Consider the following 14,132-nt stretch of genomic DNA (forward strand, 5'->3'; position numbering starts at 1 on the left):
AGCTTTGAACACACCTAACTCGAGGGTTCTGTGCATCACCTGGGAACAGAGACCTGCACGCATATCCGGCCTGACTTCAGGATCTCCTTGTGATACAAATCACATGGCTGGGCTGAGGTCCCTGGGGGCTGGAACAGGGCAAACAGGGCCAGGGCCAGGAACATCAGGCCACATGTAAAGAACTGAAAGTAAATGAGTGCAATTGCTGGGAATGAACACGATCTTCACATTTTCAGGAACTTCTACCAAATGCCTGATGAGTGGGTGTTCTACTTCCTTGTGTACATGTACATGTACGCACACATACAAATACACACATGCACACACTTACACACATGCGCACACATCACATGCACATACAACACAGAAGGAAAACACAGCCTTTCAGTAGGATGAGCCACACACAGCGCAATGGGTCAGTCACAAAGCATCTCTGCCTGGGTTTCTCGGGGAACTTTTCGGGGGTAGCACAACACTGCCTACTCACAGTTGTACCCATCTCTCACATAACCGGGTGGACAGCACCCTCATGATGCCAGGGCTTACGTGAATACAACCCGTCCTAGCTTGCAAAAGCCCTCAGCTTCTCACTGCAGCTGGAGAACAAGACCGTCTTTAAATAAGGGAACTGAGAGCCTGAGGGATGTAATGCCCAGGAATGAAGCCTCCTGGCTGTGTCAGGCAGTTCCCACTGAGCAGGATGAAATGCAAGGGGCACAGTAAATGCAGATGAAGCCAGCCTCACCCCCATGATGGGGCATCACCGACTTCAGACCCCTCAACCATACAGCAGCCAGCTCCCCTGCCCCTGCCCCCAAGTTCCTGTTTCAGAGCAGAGCTGGGCAGAGCTAACCACATATCTCTTAGGCCGGGAAGTGCAGAGGAGCCTGCGGCCCACCAGAGAGCAAATCTGAGCAACTATGACAGAGAAAACGGGAACGAGGACAGATTTGTGTTCGAACTGAAAGACAAGAAACAGAAGGACAGCGGCATCCTTTTTGCAGCCGGTTACAAAACGAGCTGCTGCAGCTTCCAAGGGGACACCGGCGGTCAACCCCAGAACTCCTCGGTTCCTGCCCTCTGCCTGGAGCGGATCTGAGCTTGGGACAGTCACAGCCCCACGGGCTGGGAGACACCGACCTCCAGCCACCTCTGGTCACTCAGCAGGCAGTCCAGCAGCATGGGCTCGCACCTCCTGAGCAGGGTCCCCCAGCGCTGAGCGGCCCCCAAGCTGCTGCCCGCAGGCCAGGAGGGGCCCGGGGAGCAGAAGGAGGCGGTGTCCGCGTCCGGTAAGGAAAGCGGCTCCCTCTCCGACCCGCGGCTGCCCCCTGCGGCCTGTGCAGAGTCTGCCAGGCGCTGAGCAGTCTTCAGACTCAAGTGGGGAGAGAGAAGTCGAGGGTGTTCGTGCGGCCTGTCCAGGCTGGCAGCCGTGGCTTCCGTCTCCTCGGGGCTCTGACAAGGGGCCTCGGCCTCTCTGGAGGGCGGGCAGCCCTCCGCCTCTCCACGCTCCCCAGCAGAGCCAAGCGAGAGCTGTATGAAGCTAAAGCTTGAGGTAAAGGCGTCCTGAGAGCCGGCAGGGGCTGAGGGGACCCTGGGGCCACTTCCGAGGCTGCAGCTGTTGCCAGTCACCTCCTCTGGGGCCAGACGGCCTTTTGTCCAGGTACCCTTCGCTCTTCCACCCCTGGCAGCACCCCAGCCAAGGCCAGGGGCCTCGGAACTGTCCACGGACGGGAGCTCGTCCTGCCCCCCAGCGTCCCCAGGGCCACACAACCTGGCCGGCCTGGCAGGTAGTGTGGTGGCAGCTCTGAGCTGAATCCCAAAGAGCCCTGGGGGTCCTCTTACAGGGGTCAGAGCCAGGCCGAGGCAGCCCACGGAGGTCGGAGCCGAGGCTGCTGTACTCCTAGGAACAGGGCTCCCAACCGAGGGGCCTCGCTGCTGGCTTCCAGGATCACGGCCACACCGTCCAGCCCTGGACTCAGACTGGTGGCACTCCTCACCGCATGCCCCTCCCTGGGCCCGTAACGGAGTGGCCGCCGCTGGGCAGAGGAACCCAATCCGGGGCCCGGCTGCGCCTCTCATGTAGCCCGGCCTCCGTGCCAGGCGCCTCCTCCGAAAGGTCGCTGCAGGTGGTAAGCAATCCTGGCCGCCTGCGAGGAAAAGAGAAACAGTCGCATAAACACGCAATTCTCACCGGCTCGCGGGAACTGCACTGGGAGAGCATCTGGGGCTTAGAGGGCACCGCTCTGTGCGTGTGTCAGACAGATGCCGGCTCAGTGGTCACAGGGCTGGCCCAGCCGGGGATTCTGATGACCCTCTCCAACGCGGCCGTGAGGTATGCTGACACGTCAGCAGGCCCACTGGAGACGCAACCTCAGCAGCTCCTTCTGAACCCTCCGGCATCTTGCCTGTTGGGCTCTTGGGCCCATTGGCACTTTTCTCCCAGAGTGGGCCTGGAAAGCGAGCGACCGGAAGGCAAACGCCAGCACCCTCCTCCAAACGAGATCCAATCACTCGCTCTAGCTATGTACTGAACAATACGTGAGTTTTCATTATCGGAGCTGTCCCTGTCCCTGCACGCAACTGGACCCTGGAGAGCCGGCTGGGGCACAGTTTATGCCCATCAGTTCATCTCACACCTTGGCCCACAGGAGGCCCTGCCTGATGTGCCCTATGAACCGGGGCCGTGTCCTCCGCCCAGCTGTGCAAGAAGAACAGAAACAACAAAAAGTGCTGAGAGCGCTCAGGCAGGATCGTACAGCGGCCGAGAGCAGAGACTCTGGCACCGCATTGCCTGGTTCAAGCCCCGGCTGTGCCATGGCTGGCTGTGACCTTCCACACGTTACTTAACCTCTCTGTGCCTCGGTGTGCTCAGCAGTAAAATGGAGACGTTACCAGTACCTCTCGCACAGGGTGGCTCTGCACATATAACCAAATGAGTCATTAGGCGGAGACAGCCTAGAACAGTGCCTGGCACACATAATAAGTGTGCTGAGGTGTTACTATTTCTCCATTGCATAGCACGTTGTTACTCCGAATATGTGCATAATCTGCATTCATTTCACGTGCTCCCTGCCAAAATCATGTGAATCAACCAGGCCAGGAATTGTAACTTTCCTTCTACAGTGAAGGAAACGGAGGCTCAGAGAAACTGACATTCCAGAAACCCCTGCAAGTGACTGAGTGACCAGCATCACAGTCCCCTGACTCTCCTGGCCTACACGGCCCTCTCGCTGCGACGCTCTGCCACACCATGAACCAGATGAGATGCAAAGCATACAAGGAAGACCAGGCAGCACGGAACATGGCTATAGGTATACTACAGCCTCTGGTGAGGAGTGGAACAAACTTCGTGCCAGGCACACACGTCCTGCTCTGCCCCCAGAACATGGACAGGCCCAGGACCTTTGTCATGGTAAGCGGAAAGCGCTGGGCATTCAGGCTCCCCCTGTGTTATGATCACGGCACACACCAGTCTTTGGAACAGGTATCAATGGTAATGCCTGGGGAAATGAGCACAACAACCCACAACAACCCACGGGCCACCAGTTCCCTGAATTTGAGCATCTAAGGACAAAAGAGACCAAGACAGGTTCACCCAGTGACCTTCTCTTGCCAACTGGGTGTGCCAACTGCCCGGTGCCAGGGAAGGGCTAATACCACGTACATAGAATTCTGGAATTCTGGAAGCTGGTAGTGGAGGGTGGAGCAAAAGTAAGGGCTATCAGGGGGTGGGAGAGGAAGTCAGGGTAAAGGAAGGGAGGGAGGTATATAACATAGAACCCTAGGGGCTTAATACCATTTTTCCATTTCATAAATAATAAAATTAAAGCCCAGAAGGTTTTAATTTGCCCAGAACTTAGATCATAACTTGCCAAAGCCTGTTTTGCTCATTATAGGACAATAAACCAGCACAATGCCCTCCTATGCCCCTAAGTGGCTTGATAAATGATGAATGAATGGATGCATGGACGGACGAGGGAGGGATGGATGAACCAAGGCCTATCTGATTCCAAAACACATGCTCTTCCTATATCCTTTGCCTCCAAGTATATCACTTAGGATGATAATTTAAAATGGCAGGAACTCAGAAGAAAGATTGATTTTTCTTTTTCCTTAATGACACAGGCCATGCAAAGTCGGAATTGGTAGAAAAGGACATGATAAAAATGTACAGAGGGGCACCTGGGTGGCTCAGTCAGTTAAGCATCTACCTTCAGCTCAGGTCATGATCCCAGGGTCCTGGGATCAAGCCCTACATGGGGCTCCCTGCCGTGCAGGGAGCCTGCTTCTCCCTCTGCCTCTGCCTCTGCCTCTCTCTCTTTCTCTCTGTGTCTCTCATGAATAAATGAGAGAAAAAAATCTTTTTAAAAAAATTTTTAAATGTACAGAAGGAATTAATTAACTCATTAGTTAATAGTCCAAATTGGACCACCCATTCAGATGGTTACTATCAAAACAAAAACAAAAACAAAAACAACTGTGATTGTGCAGTGATTAAGGACGGCACTTGTGATAAGCACTAGGTGATGTATGGAAGTGTTGAATCACTACATTGTACACCTGAAACTGATATTACACTGTATGTGAACTAACTGGAATTTAAATAAAAACTTCAAAAAAATTAAGACATTGAAAAAAAAAATTTTTTAAACAGAAAATAACAAGTGTTGATTAGAATGTAGAAAAATTGGAATGACTGCGCGCTGTGTAAAATGTTTTCAGAGTAGCTGAAAAGAGTACAGTAGTTCCTCAAAAAGTTAAAAATAGAATTACTACATGGTCCAGCAATTCCACTTCTCATTATATACCCAGAAGTATTGAAAGCAGAAAAGTATCTGAGATATTTGTACATCCATGCCCACAGCAACATGATTCACAATAGTCAATGGTAAAAGCAAGCCAAGTGTCCATCGATGGGTGAATGGATAAACAAAATGTGGTAACATACAATGCAATATTATTCAGCCTTAAAAAGGAAATTCTGACACGCTACAATGTGGATGAACCCTGAGGACATCATGCTAAATGAAATAAGCCAGTCACAAAAGGACAAATATTGTATTTATATACATATATACATTTATATAAGGTATCTAGAGGAGTCAAATTCATAGAACCAGAAAGTAGAATAGTGATGGCCAGGGGCTGGGGGAAGGAGGAATGGGGAGTGAGTGTTTAATGGGGACAGAGTTTCAGTTTGGGAAGATGAAAAAGTTCTGGAAACGGATGGGGGTAATAGTTGCACAACAATATGAATATACTAACGCCACTGAATTGTACACTTAAAAATTGTTAAGAGGGTAAATTTTATGTTATGTGTACTTATCCCAATTAAAGTTTTTAAAAATCTTTAAATAGGTCAAATTGGGTCACCATGCTATGTGGTCCGAAGGACCCCCCCCCATCCTTTCCCTCAGGGGTTTCACTATCTGAGGATGTCCCTGTATGTCAGGGTCCTGACCACAAAGAGAACCACGTTCCTACTGGGGTGCTGGTAAGATGTCACTGGGCCATAGTTCTGCATGAGCAACAAGTCAAGAAGATCAGACATGAGAAAAATGTTCACCAAATGTGGGGATGAGAGAGAAGGGTCAGGTGTGTGGATGGCCCAGCTCTTGCACCCACCAGACCCTTCATACCTCCCATCCCCTGGCGTGGGCCTTCCCGGAAGGCAGCCCAAGAGGCAGACACAATCACACACTATTAATCCTAACCCTCAGGAGAGGGCAGAACTGACAGCCGGATCTGGACAGCACTTCTGGAATGAGCTAGAAGGATTAGAAGAAACCATATTGGGCAGACGGCAGCTCAGAACCTCTAGAAAGACCCCCAGTTCCCTATACCCAAAGTCCCCTTTTTCAATTTTTTTTTCAATTTTTATTTTTTGAGGCAACTTACAATATTCCCTCTGACCAGAAATCAATTATCACTATCTATCCTGCCTGAAATCCTACCTCTTAGATTGGTCCAAACCCAAGCCCTGCCATCATGCCCTGCAGTTAAGGAAGGGTTATGACGCATTCAGACCTCCAAAGGCAAGATTCCTTCTGACACCTACCTTCAGGGTTGAGCGGGCAGGAAGTACATCACCACAGGGTTCGAAGTGCACACTGGCTTTGAGAGTTGGCCAGGGAAACCAGCTGTGCCTTCTGTTCTTTGTAAAACTCAGAGATGGTTTCGTTCTGCCCATCTGGCCCTGGAAAGGCTGAGGAGGAAGGGGTGCACACAGTCTTCTCCATCCCCCACAGCCTCCCGCTCTGAACAGACTCTAGGGAGAGGAGCGCAGACCTGGCCTGGGTTATGTAGGATCCCCGCCTCCACCGCCATCCAGCCCAGTGAGCTCTGGGATGGCAGGGAAGTGAAAGACAAGAGCTTAGGATAGACCCAGATGTCAAAAGACCTCTATATACGGTCCAGATAAGGTGCCCAGAAACATGCACTCCTCTAAACTACAGGGAAAACTGGGGGAAATCTCTGTTAACCAGCCAGATCAGCAAACTTCCTGTCTGCCTGCCTCTAACACTCTCCTTCCTCCAGACAAATCCTTCCCGTCCTCCAGCTTCCAACGCCCTTCCCCAAGCTACCTTCCCCATCAGCAGTTCACAAGGCTTCAACAACGGTCCACACCACTCCTGACCCCCTACTTACTACCACCCAACACTGCTAGCTATTTTCTTTGGTGTATGTAAATTGTTCCCCACTTACGCTATATATAAGCTTCCTGACACCCTCATAATCCCCGCAAAATCCTAGTATACAGAGAAGGCATTCCAATACACATCGGCCACATAATATTTATTTTCAGGTAGGAAATCTAAAACATGTAAGTTAAGGAAACACGATACATATGAATTTACTTGGAAGACCTTAAAACCAAGACCCAAAGTTTAAATCTACATGAAATGCCCATGTAGGCTGGGGCAAGTCACCTGGCCACCCTGTTCCTCAATGATGCAATGACTCATGTGGGGAAAGCACGTCTGTCTCCCTCAGGACCACTGCTGAGAACACATAGAATAGTCAGGAAAAAACAAGCACATAAGACTTTGCAAAGCACGACTTGGATATAAATGTATGGTGGAAGCATAAATGAATGTATTCTTTTCATGGAAGGAATTTTAATCCTATTTGTCATGCTTGGGGCATAAGTTTTTTCTAAAACATTCAGGTTAACCAAAGATCCTGAGTCGTAAAGAAACCACACATCCCTGTGGATTAACTTGTTTTCAAAGAATCAGAATCCAATCATATACATACTAAGCACAAACACTCTACTGAGCACGAGTTCATCTTTCTTTGATAGTTCAGAGAGCACTTGAGGATTCAGAAGTGGCTTCAGGTCGTTGTAATAAGCATCTAGCAAGCAAGGCAAGTGCTAGGTCGGAATAAATCAACATTTATTGTATTTCCATTGTAATTGCGCAATCCATTTTAATAAAACAACTCCTTATTGAACACTAGCTGCTGTGTGGGATGCAGACACGAGCAAGTCACCATCTCTACCCCCAACTGCCCGTGATCTAGGAGGGGATATGACCCATGCACACAAGAACTGTCACAGGATGGAATGTGCTACTTTAATCACAGAGGAAAGACAACTCGATTTGAAATTAAACGAATGGGGTAATCTAGCTGGCTCCATTGGTTTACCTCACAGTTCTTTGCCCTTCGGCAAAGCACAGACTCCACGAGCTCCAGAACACTCCCGAATTTCTGTCACCCCAAAGAAGCACCTCTTGGGATCGAAGGGAAGAAGGGTGATAAGGCAGGCCTGTTCTGTGGGACCCAGGACGACTCTAACAAGCAGGCCTGCCCTGTAGTCTGAGGCCTCCTTCCTCCCATCTCGCTAGCCGCTGCCCTGCCTTCTCCTGTTCCCCTCCTTTATCCTGCACGGGTATCCCCTTCAATCAACCTCTTGCCTGTCTCACTCTGTGTCTGCCCCTCAGAGAATCCAAACCCTGTCCTAGAGAGGGTACAGCAAGCAAGCACAGGTGGCCTGCCCGCCTGGGGATTGCCATTGTTGGGGGAGCAGAGAGAGGAGTCAAGCATGCGCACAGGTTAAGTCCTGCCAGGGTGCTGAAGGACAGGTTCGTGGTGCTGAGCCACATAGGGCAGGGCACCTCGCTTTGTCCGGCGGGCTCTTGCCGTGACGTTTGGCTGAGCTTGACAGCCATGCGAGAGTTAGAGAGGTCCCGGGGGAGACTGCAAGAAAGAGCCTTAGAGGAAGAAACGAGGCCAGCCGGAGTGGCTTGGAGGACACTAGAGGTGGGCTGGGCCCGGATGGAGCCAGATGCCGCAGGATGTATTGGCCACATCAAGCCAGGATCTTTGCCCTGAGTGGGACGGACGAGGCCTTTGAAGGACATGAAGCAGAGGACGGGGGGCATGAGCAGATTTGCATGTTTTAAGAGCTCACTATGTGGAGAACAGACCACACGGGAGTGAGAGAGGACGCCAGGAGAACAGTTAGAAGGCACCGAACAGTCAAAAATAAGCAAAGTGAGCCTGCAGCACATCCAGTCATCCTGGTACTTCTCAGCGGTGAGGTCACAGGGTCAGGAGGAGGTCCCACTGCTCCTGAGCCGTCTATGTCCGTCCTCTGCTGCACACATCGTACTGGCTCCAGGTCTCCTATGTGATGAAGTGCAAGCAGCAGGTCCTCTGTAGCACTCTGCACAACCCCCCACCCTCCACCACCCTTCCCCAGGCGGTACCTGGGGCCAAATGAGTGATCTTCTCAATGAGTCTCTCGGCAAAGCAATCACCACAGGCTTGCTGACATGTCGTCTTCACAAACTGACACTCTCCATCCCTTTGAAAGGCAGACTGTTTTCCTAGACATGGTTATTCACCGGCTGCTCTTGGTGAGCAGAGCCACTTCACCCTGATCTCGCATTTCCATAATCTTCAAAGCCCCACGAACCGCGGGTATAGACGCCCACAGGTCTGCAGAGCATGGCCCTCTCGGCCAACCACTGGGAGTCCCGTGAAAGCAAAGCTCTGTCTGGTTTTCTATCAGCCTCCTGGTCCCCCAAACGCAAGAGCTTTGACATCACTTCTTATGACAGCCTCCCAGTCGGAAGGGACGAGTCCCACACCGAATTGTGGCTTCACTGGCTCAGTGTCGGCCCTGAGTCAGTGAAACTGAAAAGACTGTTCTGCCTGGAACACAGGAGATATAGATGGGCTAAAAGTATGAAGAAAAGCAAAAAAATGATCAACAGCGTCAACTGGTTGGGGGAGGAGACGTGACTGGTGAAGGATGTCAAGGGTACCGATCCATCGCTTAAGTGGGTGGCAGCTACATGGGCGTTGATAGTCTCTGCGACCTGTGTATCATACGGTTTTTAGAACTGGGAGACAGTCTGTAATGAGTTCGCAGCCCCAGTCGTGCCCTCAAGGGCACAGCTGCATGGGGAAGGGAGATGTGTCAACACACACATGCAGACCAGACTGGCAGTGGCTCCTGCATAGGAGGAGCTGACCCTGAAGCTGAACCCAAAGGTGGAGGCTGCAGAGGCCACAAAGGAGGTGAGGCCTGTCGGTGGAGGAAGAGCAAGGATGCAGGAATGGAGGTGACAGCTAGAAGAGGTTCAAATGTCCGGGGCCCAGGCAGGCAGGGTGCCTGTGGGTTATGCAGCCAACAGTGGGCGTGAGAAGGCCCAGGCGGCTGGTGGGGGGCACTGGGGCAGGGACAGGGCCGAGGCAGGGCCCTGCACTGGAGAGAAGACAGCTGGAAACACGGCTGGCGCACGGAGATCCTCAAGAGTCCAGGACGCCCCCTGCGGAGGAACTCTAGAAGAGGAGGGGGGTGGGGGAAAGAGTGACCCAAAATGACCCAGGTAATCACATATGCTTCCCGGAGGTGTCGGCTGTGGGGTATCGGCTTCAAGACATGCAGCTCGATGCGTCCAGCGCCATTTGTGGGGTGCAGACACTTGTCACCTGCTGTCCTCAGCGTTTGCGCTCCAGCGGAAACACTGAGTGGTTCCCAAACATGGCTGCCTGGCAATCACCGGTGGGGGGGCGGGGGGGTGTCTCTTTTCACAACGATGCACTCACAATGCTGGGAAGTAGGACTCAGTGCCCCCAAGGTGATTCCAGGGGGAAGCCAGGGTTGGGAACCTCTGCTCTAGGGAAGAGTCCTATTTAACATCCTACTGCACTCAGAATCCAAACGCATCATACACAACGTTCACAACACTGCAGAGGTTGTTGCTTTGCAGAATCTTCTCTTTCCCCTACACTTTTGTTTCTTGAAATGTGGCTTTTCGCTGCAAATCTCTGTGCGAGACGGAGTGCGGCCTGTATTTACAATATGTCCCCATATATCTGTTCTAAATCTTCTAGCCCGCATAAGGTTTCCGCTTTCGGTGAGACAATGGGAGACCTGGGCCCCACAGCAGGACCTCCCACGGGGGGGGGGGGGGGGCGGGCCAGGAGACAGGCAGCTGCCGGGCACTGTCTCACTTCCCTAACGTGCACGGACAGGGACGGGGGCCAAACAGCGGGCCAACCTTCAGCACACTTCGGAGTTTAAGGGTCAAAACCCACACGTGCAGCACAGATCCTGGACTGGATCCTACAACAAAGAAAGGATATTGGTGGAAAAACTGGTGAAATCCAAGTAAGATCTATGGTTTAGTTCATTGTGCCAATGTTCATTTCTGAGTTGTAATAACTGTACCATGATTATAGAAGCTGTTTGTGTTAGGGGAAGCGGTGGGGGGGGTGCACAGGGAGGAGGAACTCTGTTGTATCTTTGCAACTTTTCTATGAATCTGGAAGTATTCCAAAATAAAAGCTTATTTACAAAACTGGTACACGGGGGTGCCTGGGTGGCTCAGTCAGTTAAACATCTGACTCTTGGTTTCAGCTCAGGTCATGACCTCAGCTTGGTGGGATTGAGCAGAGTCTGCTTGGGATTTTTTTCTCCTTCTCCCTCTGCCCCTCCCCCTGCTCTCTTGTTCGCTCACTCTCTCTCAATTAAAAAAAAAAAATCCTTAAAAAAAAAAAACACATACACGTGTGCACAATTTATGGACCTGTACTTTGAAACTAGAAAAGGGTATGGACTCTGGAGACAGAGTACCTGAATTTAAAATTCAGCTCTGCCACTTCCTAGTGAATGCTCTTGAGTTACCTGCCTCTCTGCTTGTCTAGCGACTCTAGTTCACAGAATTGCTGGAAAGACAGATAAGATTATGAATTTCACTGCCCTATACCATGCCTGGCACAGAATAACCATTCAAAAACTATTTTATTTTCAATTCAGGAATAAAGACAAGAATATTATCCTGAAGCAAAGACACCTGGACACGGGCACCCGGGGGCAGAGTTCAAGTCAAAGCTTAACCAAAGCAGCCTCGGGGCTGACTCTAAGCCTTTTCCTGTACTAATAAGACTCCTGGAGGCCAGTAGTGTCTATTCTCTCTCTGTCTCTCTCTCTCTCTCTGACTCTCTCTCTTTCTGACTCTCTTAGACTCTCTCTCTGACTCTGTCTCTGACTCTGAGTCTCTCTCTGTCCCTCTCTCTCTGTCTCTAACTCTTTGTCTCTTTCTCTCTGTCTCTAACTCTCTCTGTGTCTCTCTCTAACTCTCTCTGTGTATCTCTTTCTTTTCTTTTTTTTTTTTTTTAAAGATTTTATTTATTTATTTGAGAGAGAATGAGATAGAGAATGAGAGCACAAGGGGGGGAGCGGGAGAGGGAGAAGCAGACTCCGGGCTGAGCAGGGAGCCCGATGAGGGACTCCATCCCGGGACTCCAGGATCATGACCTGAGCCGAAGGCAGTCGCTTAACCAACTGAGCCACCCAGGCACCCGTCTCTCTCTTTTTCTGACTCTCTCTGTCTCTAACTCTCTCTCTCTCTCTCTCTCACACACACACACCCCATCCAGCAACAGTGTCACGGAGACAACCTATACTCTCTTGCCGACCAATCTCTTCCCACCTCTCTAATCCAGTTTTCTGTGTTCTGTTTTCTTTCTTTTCTACGCTTGGATCTGCAACCTCCCACTGAAAGCAGGTCGTTGAGGAATTTAGCAGCAAGAGATTCACAGACCACGTGAAAGTGTTTGCTCTGAAATCACTGAACAACCTCTCTCCGTGGTGCTATTAATTCTCATAAACGATTGTCTTTTTCTTTTCATGTAAAGTGCTACTCAGAACTCTGATTGCCATCTGAACCCCCTCAAGAGTGCTGCTAGCTACAGATGGGTGTCTCTAATGAATTTTTTAACTGCTGCCCTAATAAAATATGGATGAACCAGAAGGAGTCCTCTCTGTAGCTGCTATTTCCAAACAACCAAACAACTTAAGTTTCTGCTCTTATTTCTATAGCAAAGAGCTGCAAGCTCTCACATCCACCCTAACAAAAGATAGCTTTCCTCATGCTAGTCCATCTGCAAAGTTCACAGTTACCTTTTTAATGCCATATTTTATGCATGGGCTTATTTACATGGCTTTCTAAATGCCCTCTTTGTGTGCCAAATTTGAGATGTGTTTATTAAAAAATGATCCCAAATTGTCAGCACTTCACACATAAGTAGTACCCTTGAGACTGGAACATCTTTCAAGGAAGTCCCTACTTTGCACTTAATTTTTTTATAATACTCAGAATTTAAGCCCATATCAAAGGTTTGTGCCAGTTTAAATACCTGACCTTAAAAATGATACAATTATAGCATTGCAAATGTACTGCTCCATGGCCCTATTAGAAAACAAGAGGAAATTCGGTACTTTTTTTCCCCAAACTTCAGTATGGAAACTTGGTGCACTGGTCCGAGGGAGTAAGAAAGAAATCTGCATTATACGACTCCTGTGTTAGAAAGATCTGGACCCCATGACACCATACACATGTGGACACGTGCTCAGGGGGACCCTATACCTCACCTGGATCTGAGATGTAAGGGGACAACTTCTAATAGAATATGATTGTCTTCTGTCTACACTTGAGGATTCTTCATTCGTAAAACTTGTCTAGCCTCACTTCGTATTGAGGAACTATATATAGCATCCCGGTTTTAAGAGGCCATGACTCTATCCAGAAAGCTCAAGTCTCTCTGACTGATTCAAATCCAGTTGGCATTTGGAGTTGATGACAACGAGGCAGGGGTGGACAGGAGGTAACCTTCATGCTACCTACCAATAAAGGCTTTGTCTCAACAGTAATCCTTTACCGAGGATTAACTGGGGAATACTTAGGGTATTTAAGAGAACAAAATTTTTCAAGTATCCATTTACATTCATACAGCGCAAATTAACTACAAGGAATTCCTGTCTCTTCTTGCTTTCATAGTGCCTCTTCACTGCGGAATGATCTTGAACAAAGCAATACATTTTACTGTTAAGAATAAGCCCCCGCAGATGTTTTGATGCTTAAATGTCTGAAGCATGCTTTGGTTACAGCAATGTTTCCACACGGTGGCAGGAACTAATCGTCCTCACTAAACTCCTTTTGAAAGCTTTTGTTCCCGAAGTGGCATATTTTATGATTTTTAAATTATTAAAATGAGATGCTAGCATCTCCACCAGTCACTAGTATCAGATAGATATCACATCCACACCGCAGATCAGGGCCATGTGCCAGAGAAGGCAAAGGGCCCGAGGGGCCGGCCGCTCCCCTGAGGGCTGGAATTCAGAATATGGTGAGGACACACTCGTAGGTATCACAGCTGGGCTCTGGGCCAGAAACCAAGCAAGAGAAATCACTCACGCCGTCCGAGGCCGTGCTTACTGGGCGGTGGGTGTGCATCAATGAGAGATGGATGCCCTGCTGGGCACACCCTCACTGGTAAGCTACGAGTGCCTCACTCTGGGAGCTCAAGTCACCCGTGGGACCTGCAGTCCACAATCACCTAACCACCAGAGAAGAAGCTACTGCCGTGCATCCCAGGGTGATGTTAGTGACGTCCTCAAGAGCGTTCTGAAGTTAGACTGGGTTTCAACGTCCCTCTGCCCCTCTTTTGACTTGTCCAAGTATACCTTCCCCGAGCCTCAGCTTTCTCATCCGAAACGTTCCTCATCCCTTCCTTGGAAGGGATGAGCCACTTGTCCACACCACCTTCTCTCAACATCACCATGATCTCATGGCTGCTGGCATCAATCACACAGACCGAGGAGTGCCTGCCTA

At 50.0% G+C, this 14,132-nt stretch overlaps 1 protein-coding gene across 4 annotated transcripts in view; it reads right to left on the reverse strand.

Moving 5' to 3' along the window:
• The window catches only part of DISC1 (DISC1 scaffold protein), a 366,833-nt gene that overhangs the window by 308,040 nt on the left and 44,661 nt on the right, over positions 1 to 14,132 (reverse strand). For all 4 annotated transcript variants that reach the window (XR_010412429.1, XM_064594632.1, XM_064594633.1 and 1 more), the window contains exon 2: positions 1,141 to 2,147. Coding sequence is in view for 3 of the 4 variants with exons in the window: in XM_064594632.1 (XP_064450702.1) it covers positions 1,141 to 2,147 (1,007 nt within the window). In the remaining variant the exon portion in view is untranslated. The remainder of the gene's footprint in view (positions 1 to 1,140; positions 2,148 to 14,132) is intronic.

Source organism: Mirounga angustirostris, unplaced genomic scaffold (genome assembly GCF_029215605.1).
Source record: "Mirounga angustirostris isolate CCGP_5_RB_7025 unplaced genomic scaffold, mMirAng1.0.hap1 SCAF_6, whole genome shotgun sequence".
NCBI classification, from domain to species: domain Eukaryota; kingdom Metazoa; phylum Chordata; class Mammalia; order Carnivora; family Phocidae; genus Mirounga; species Mirounga angustirostris.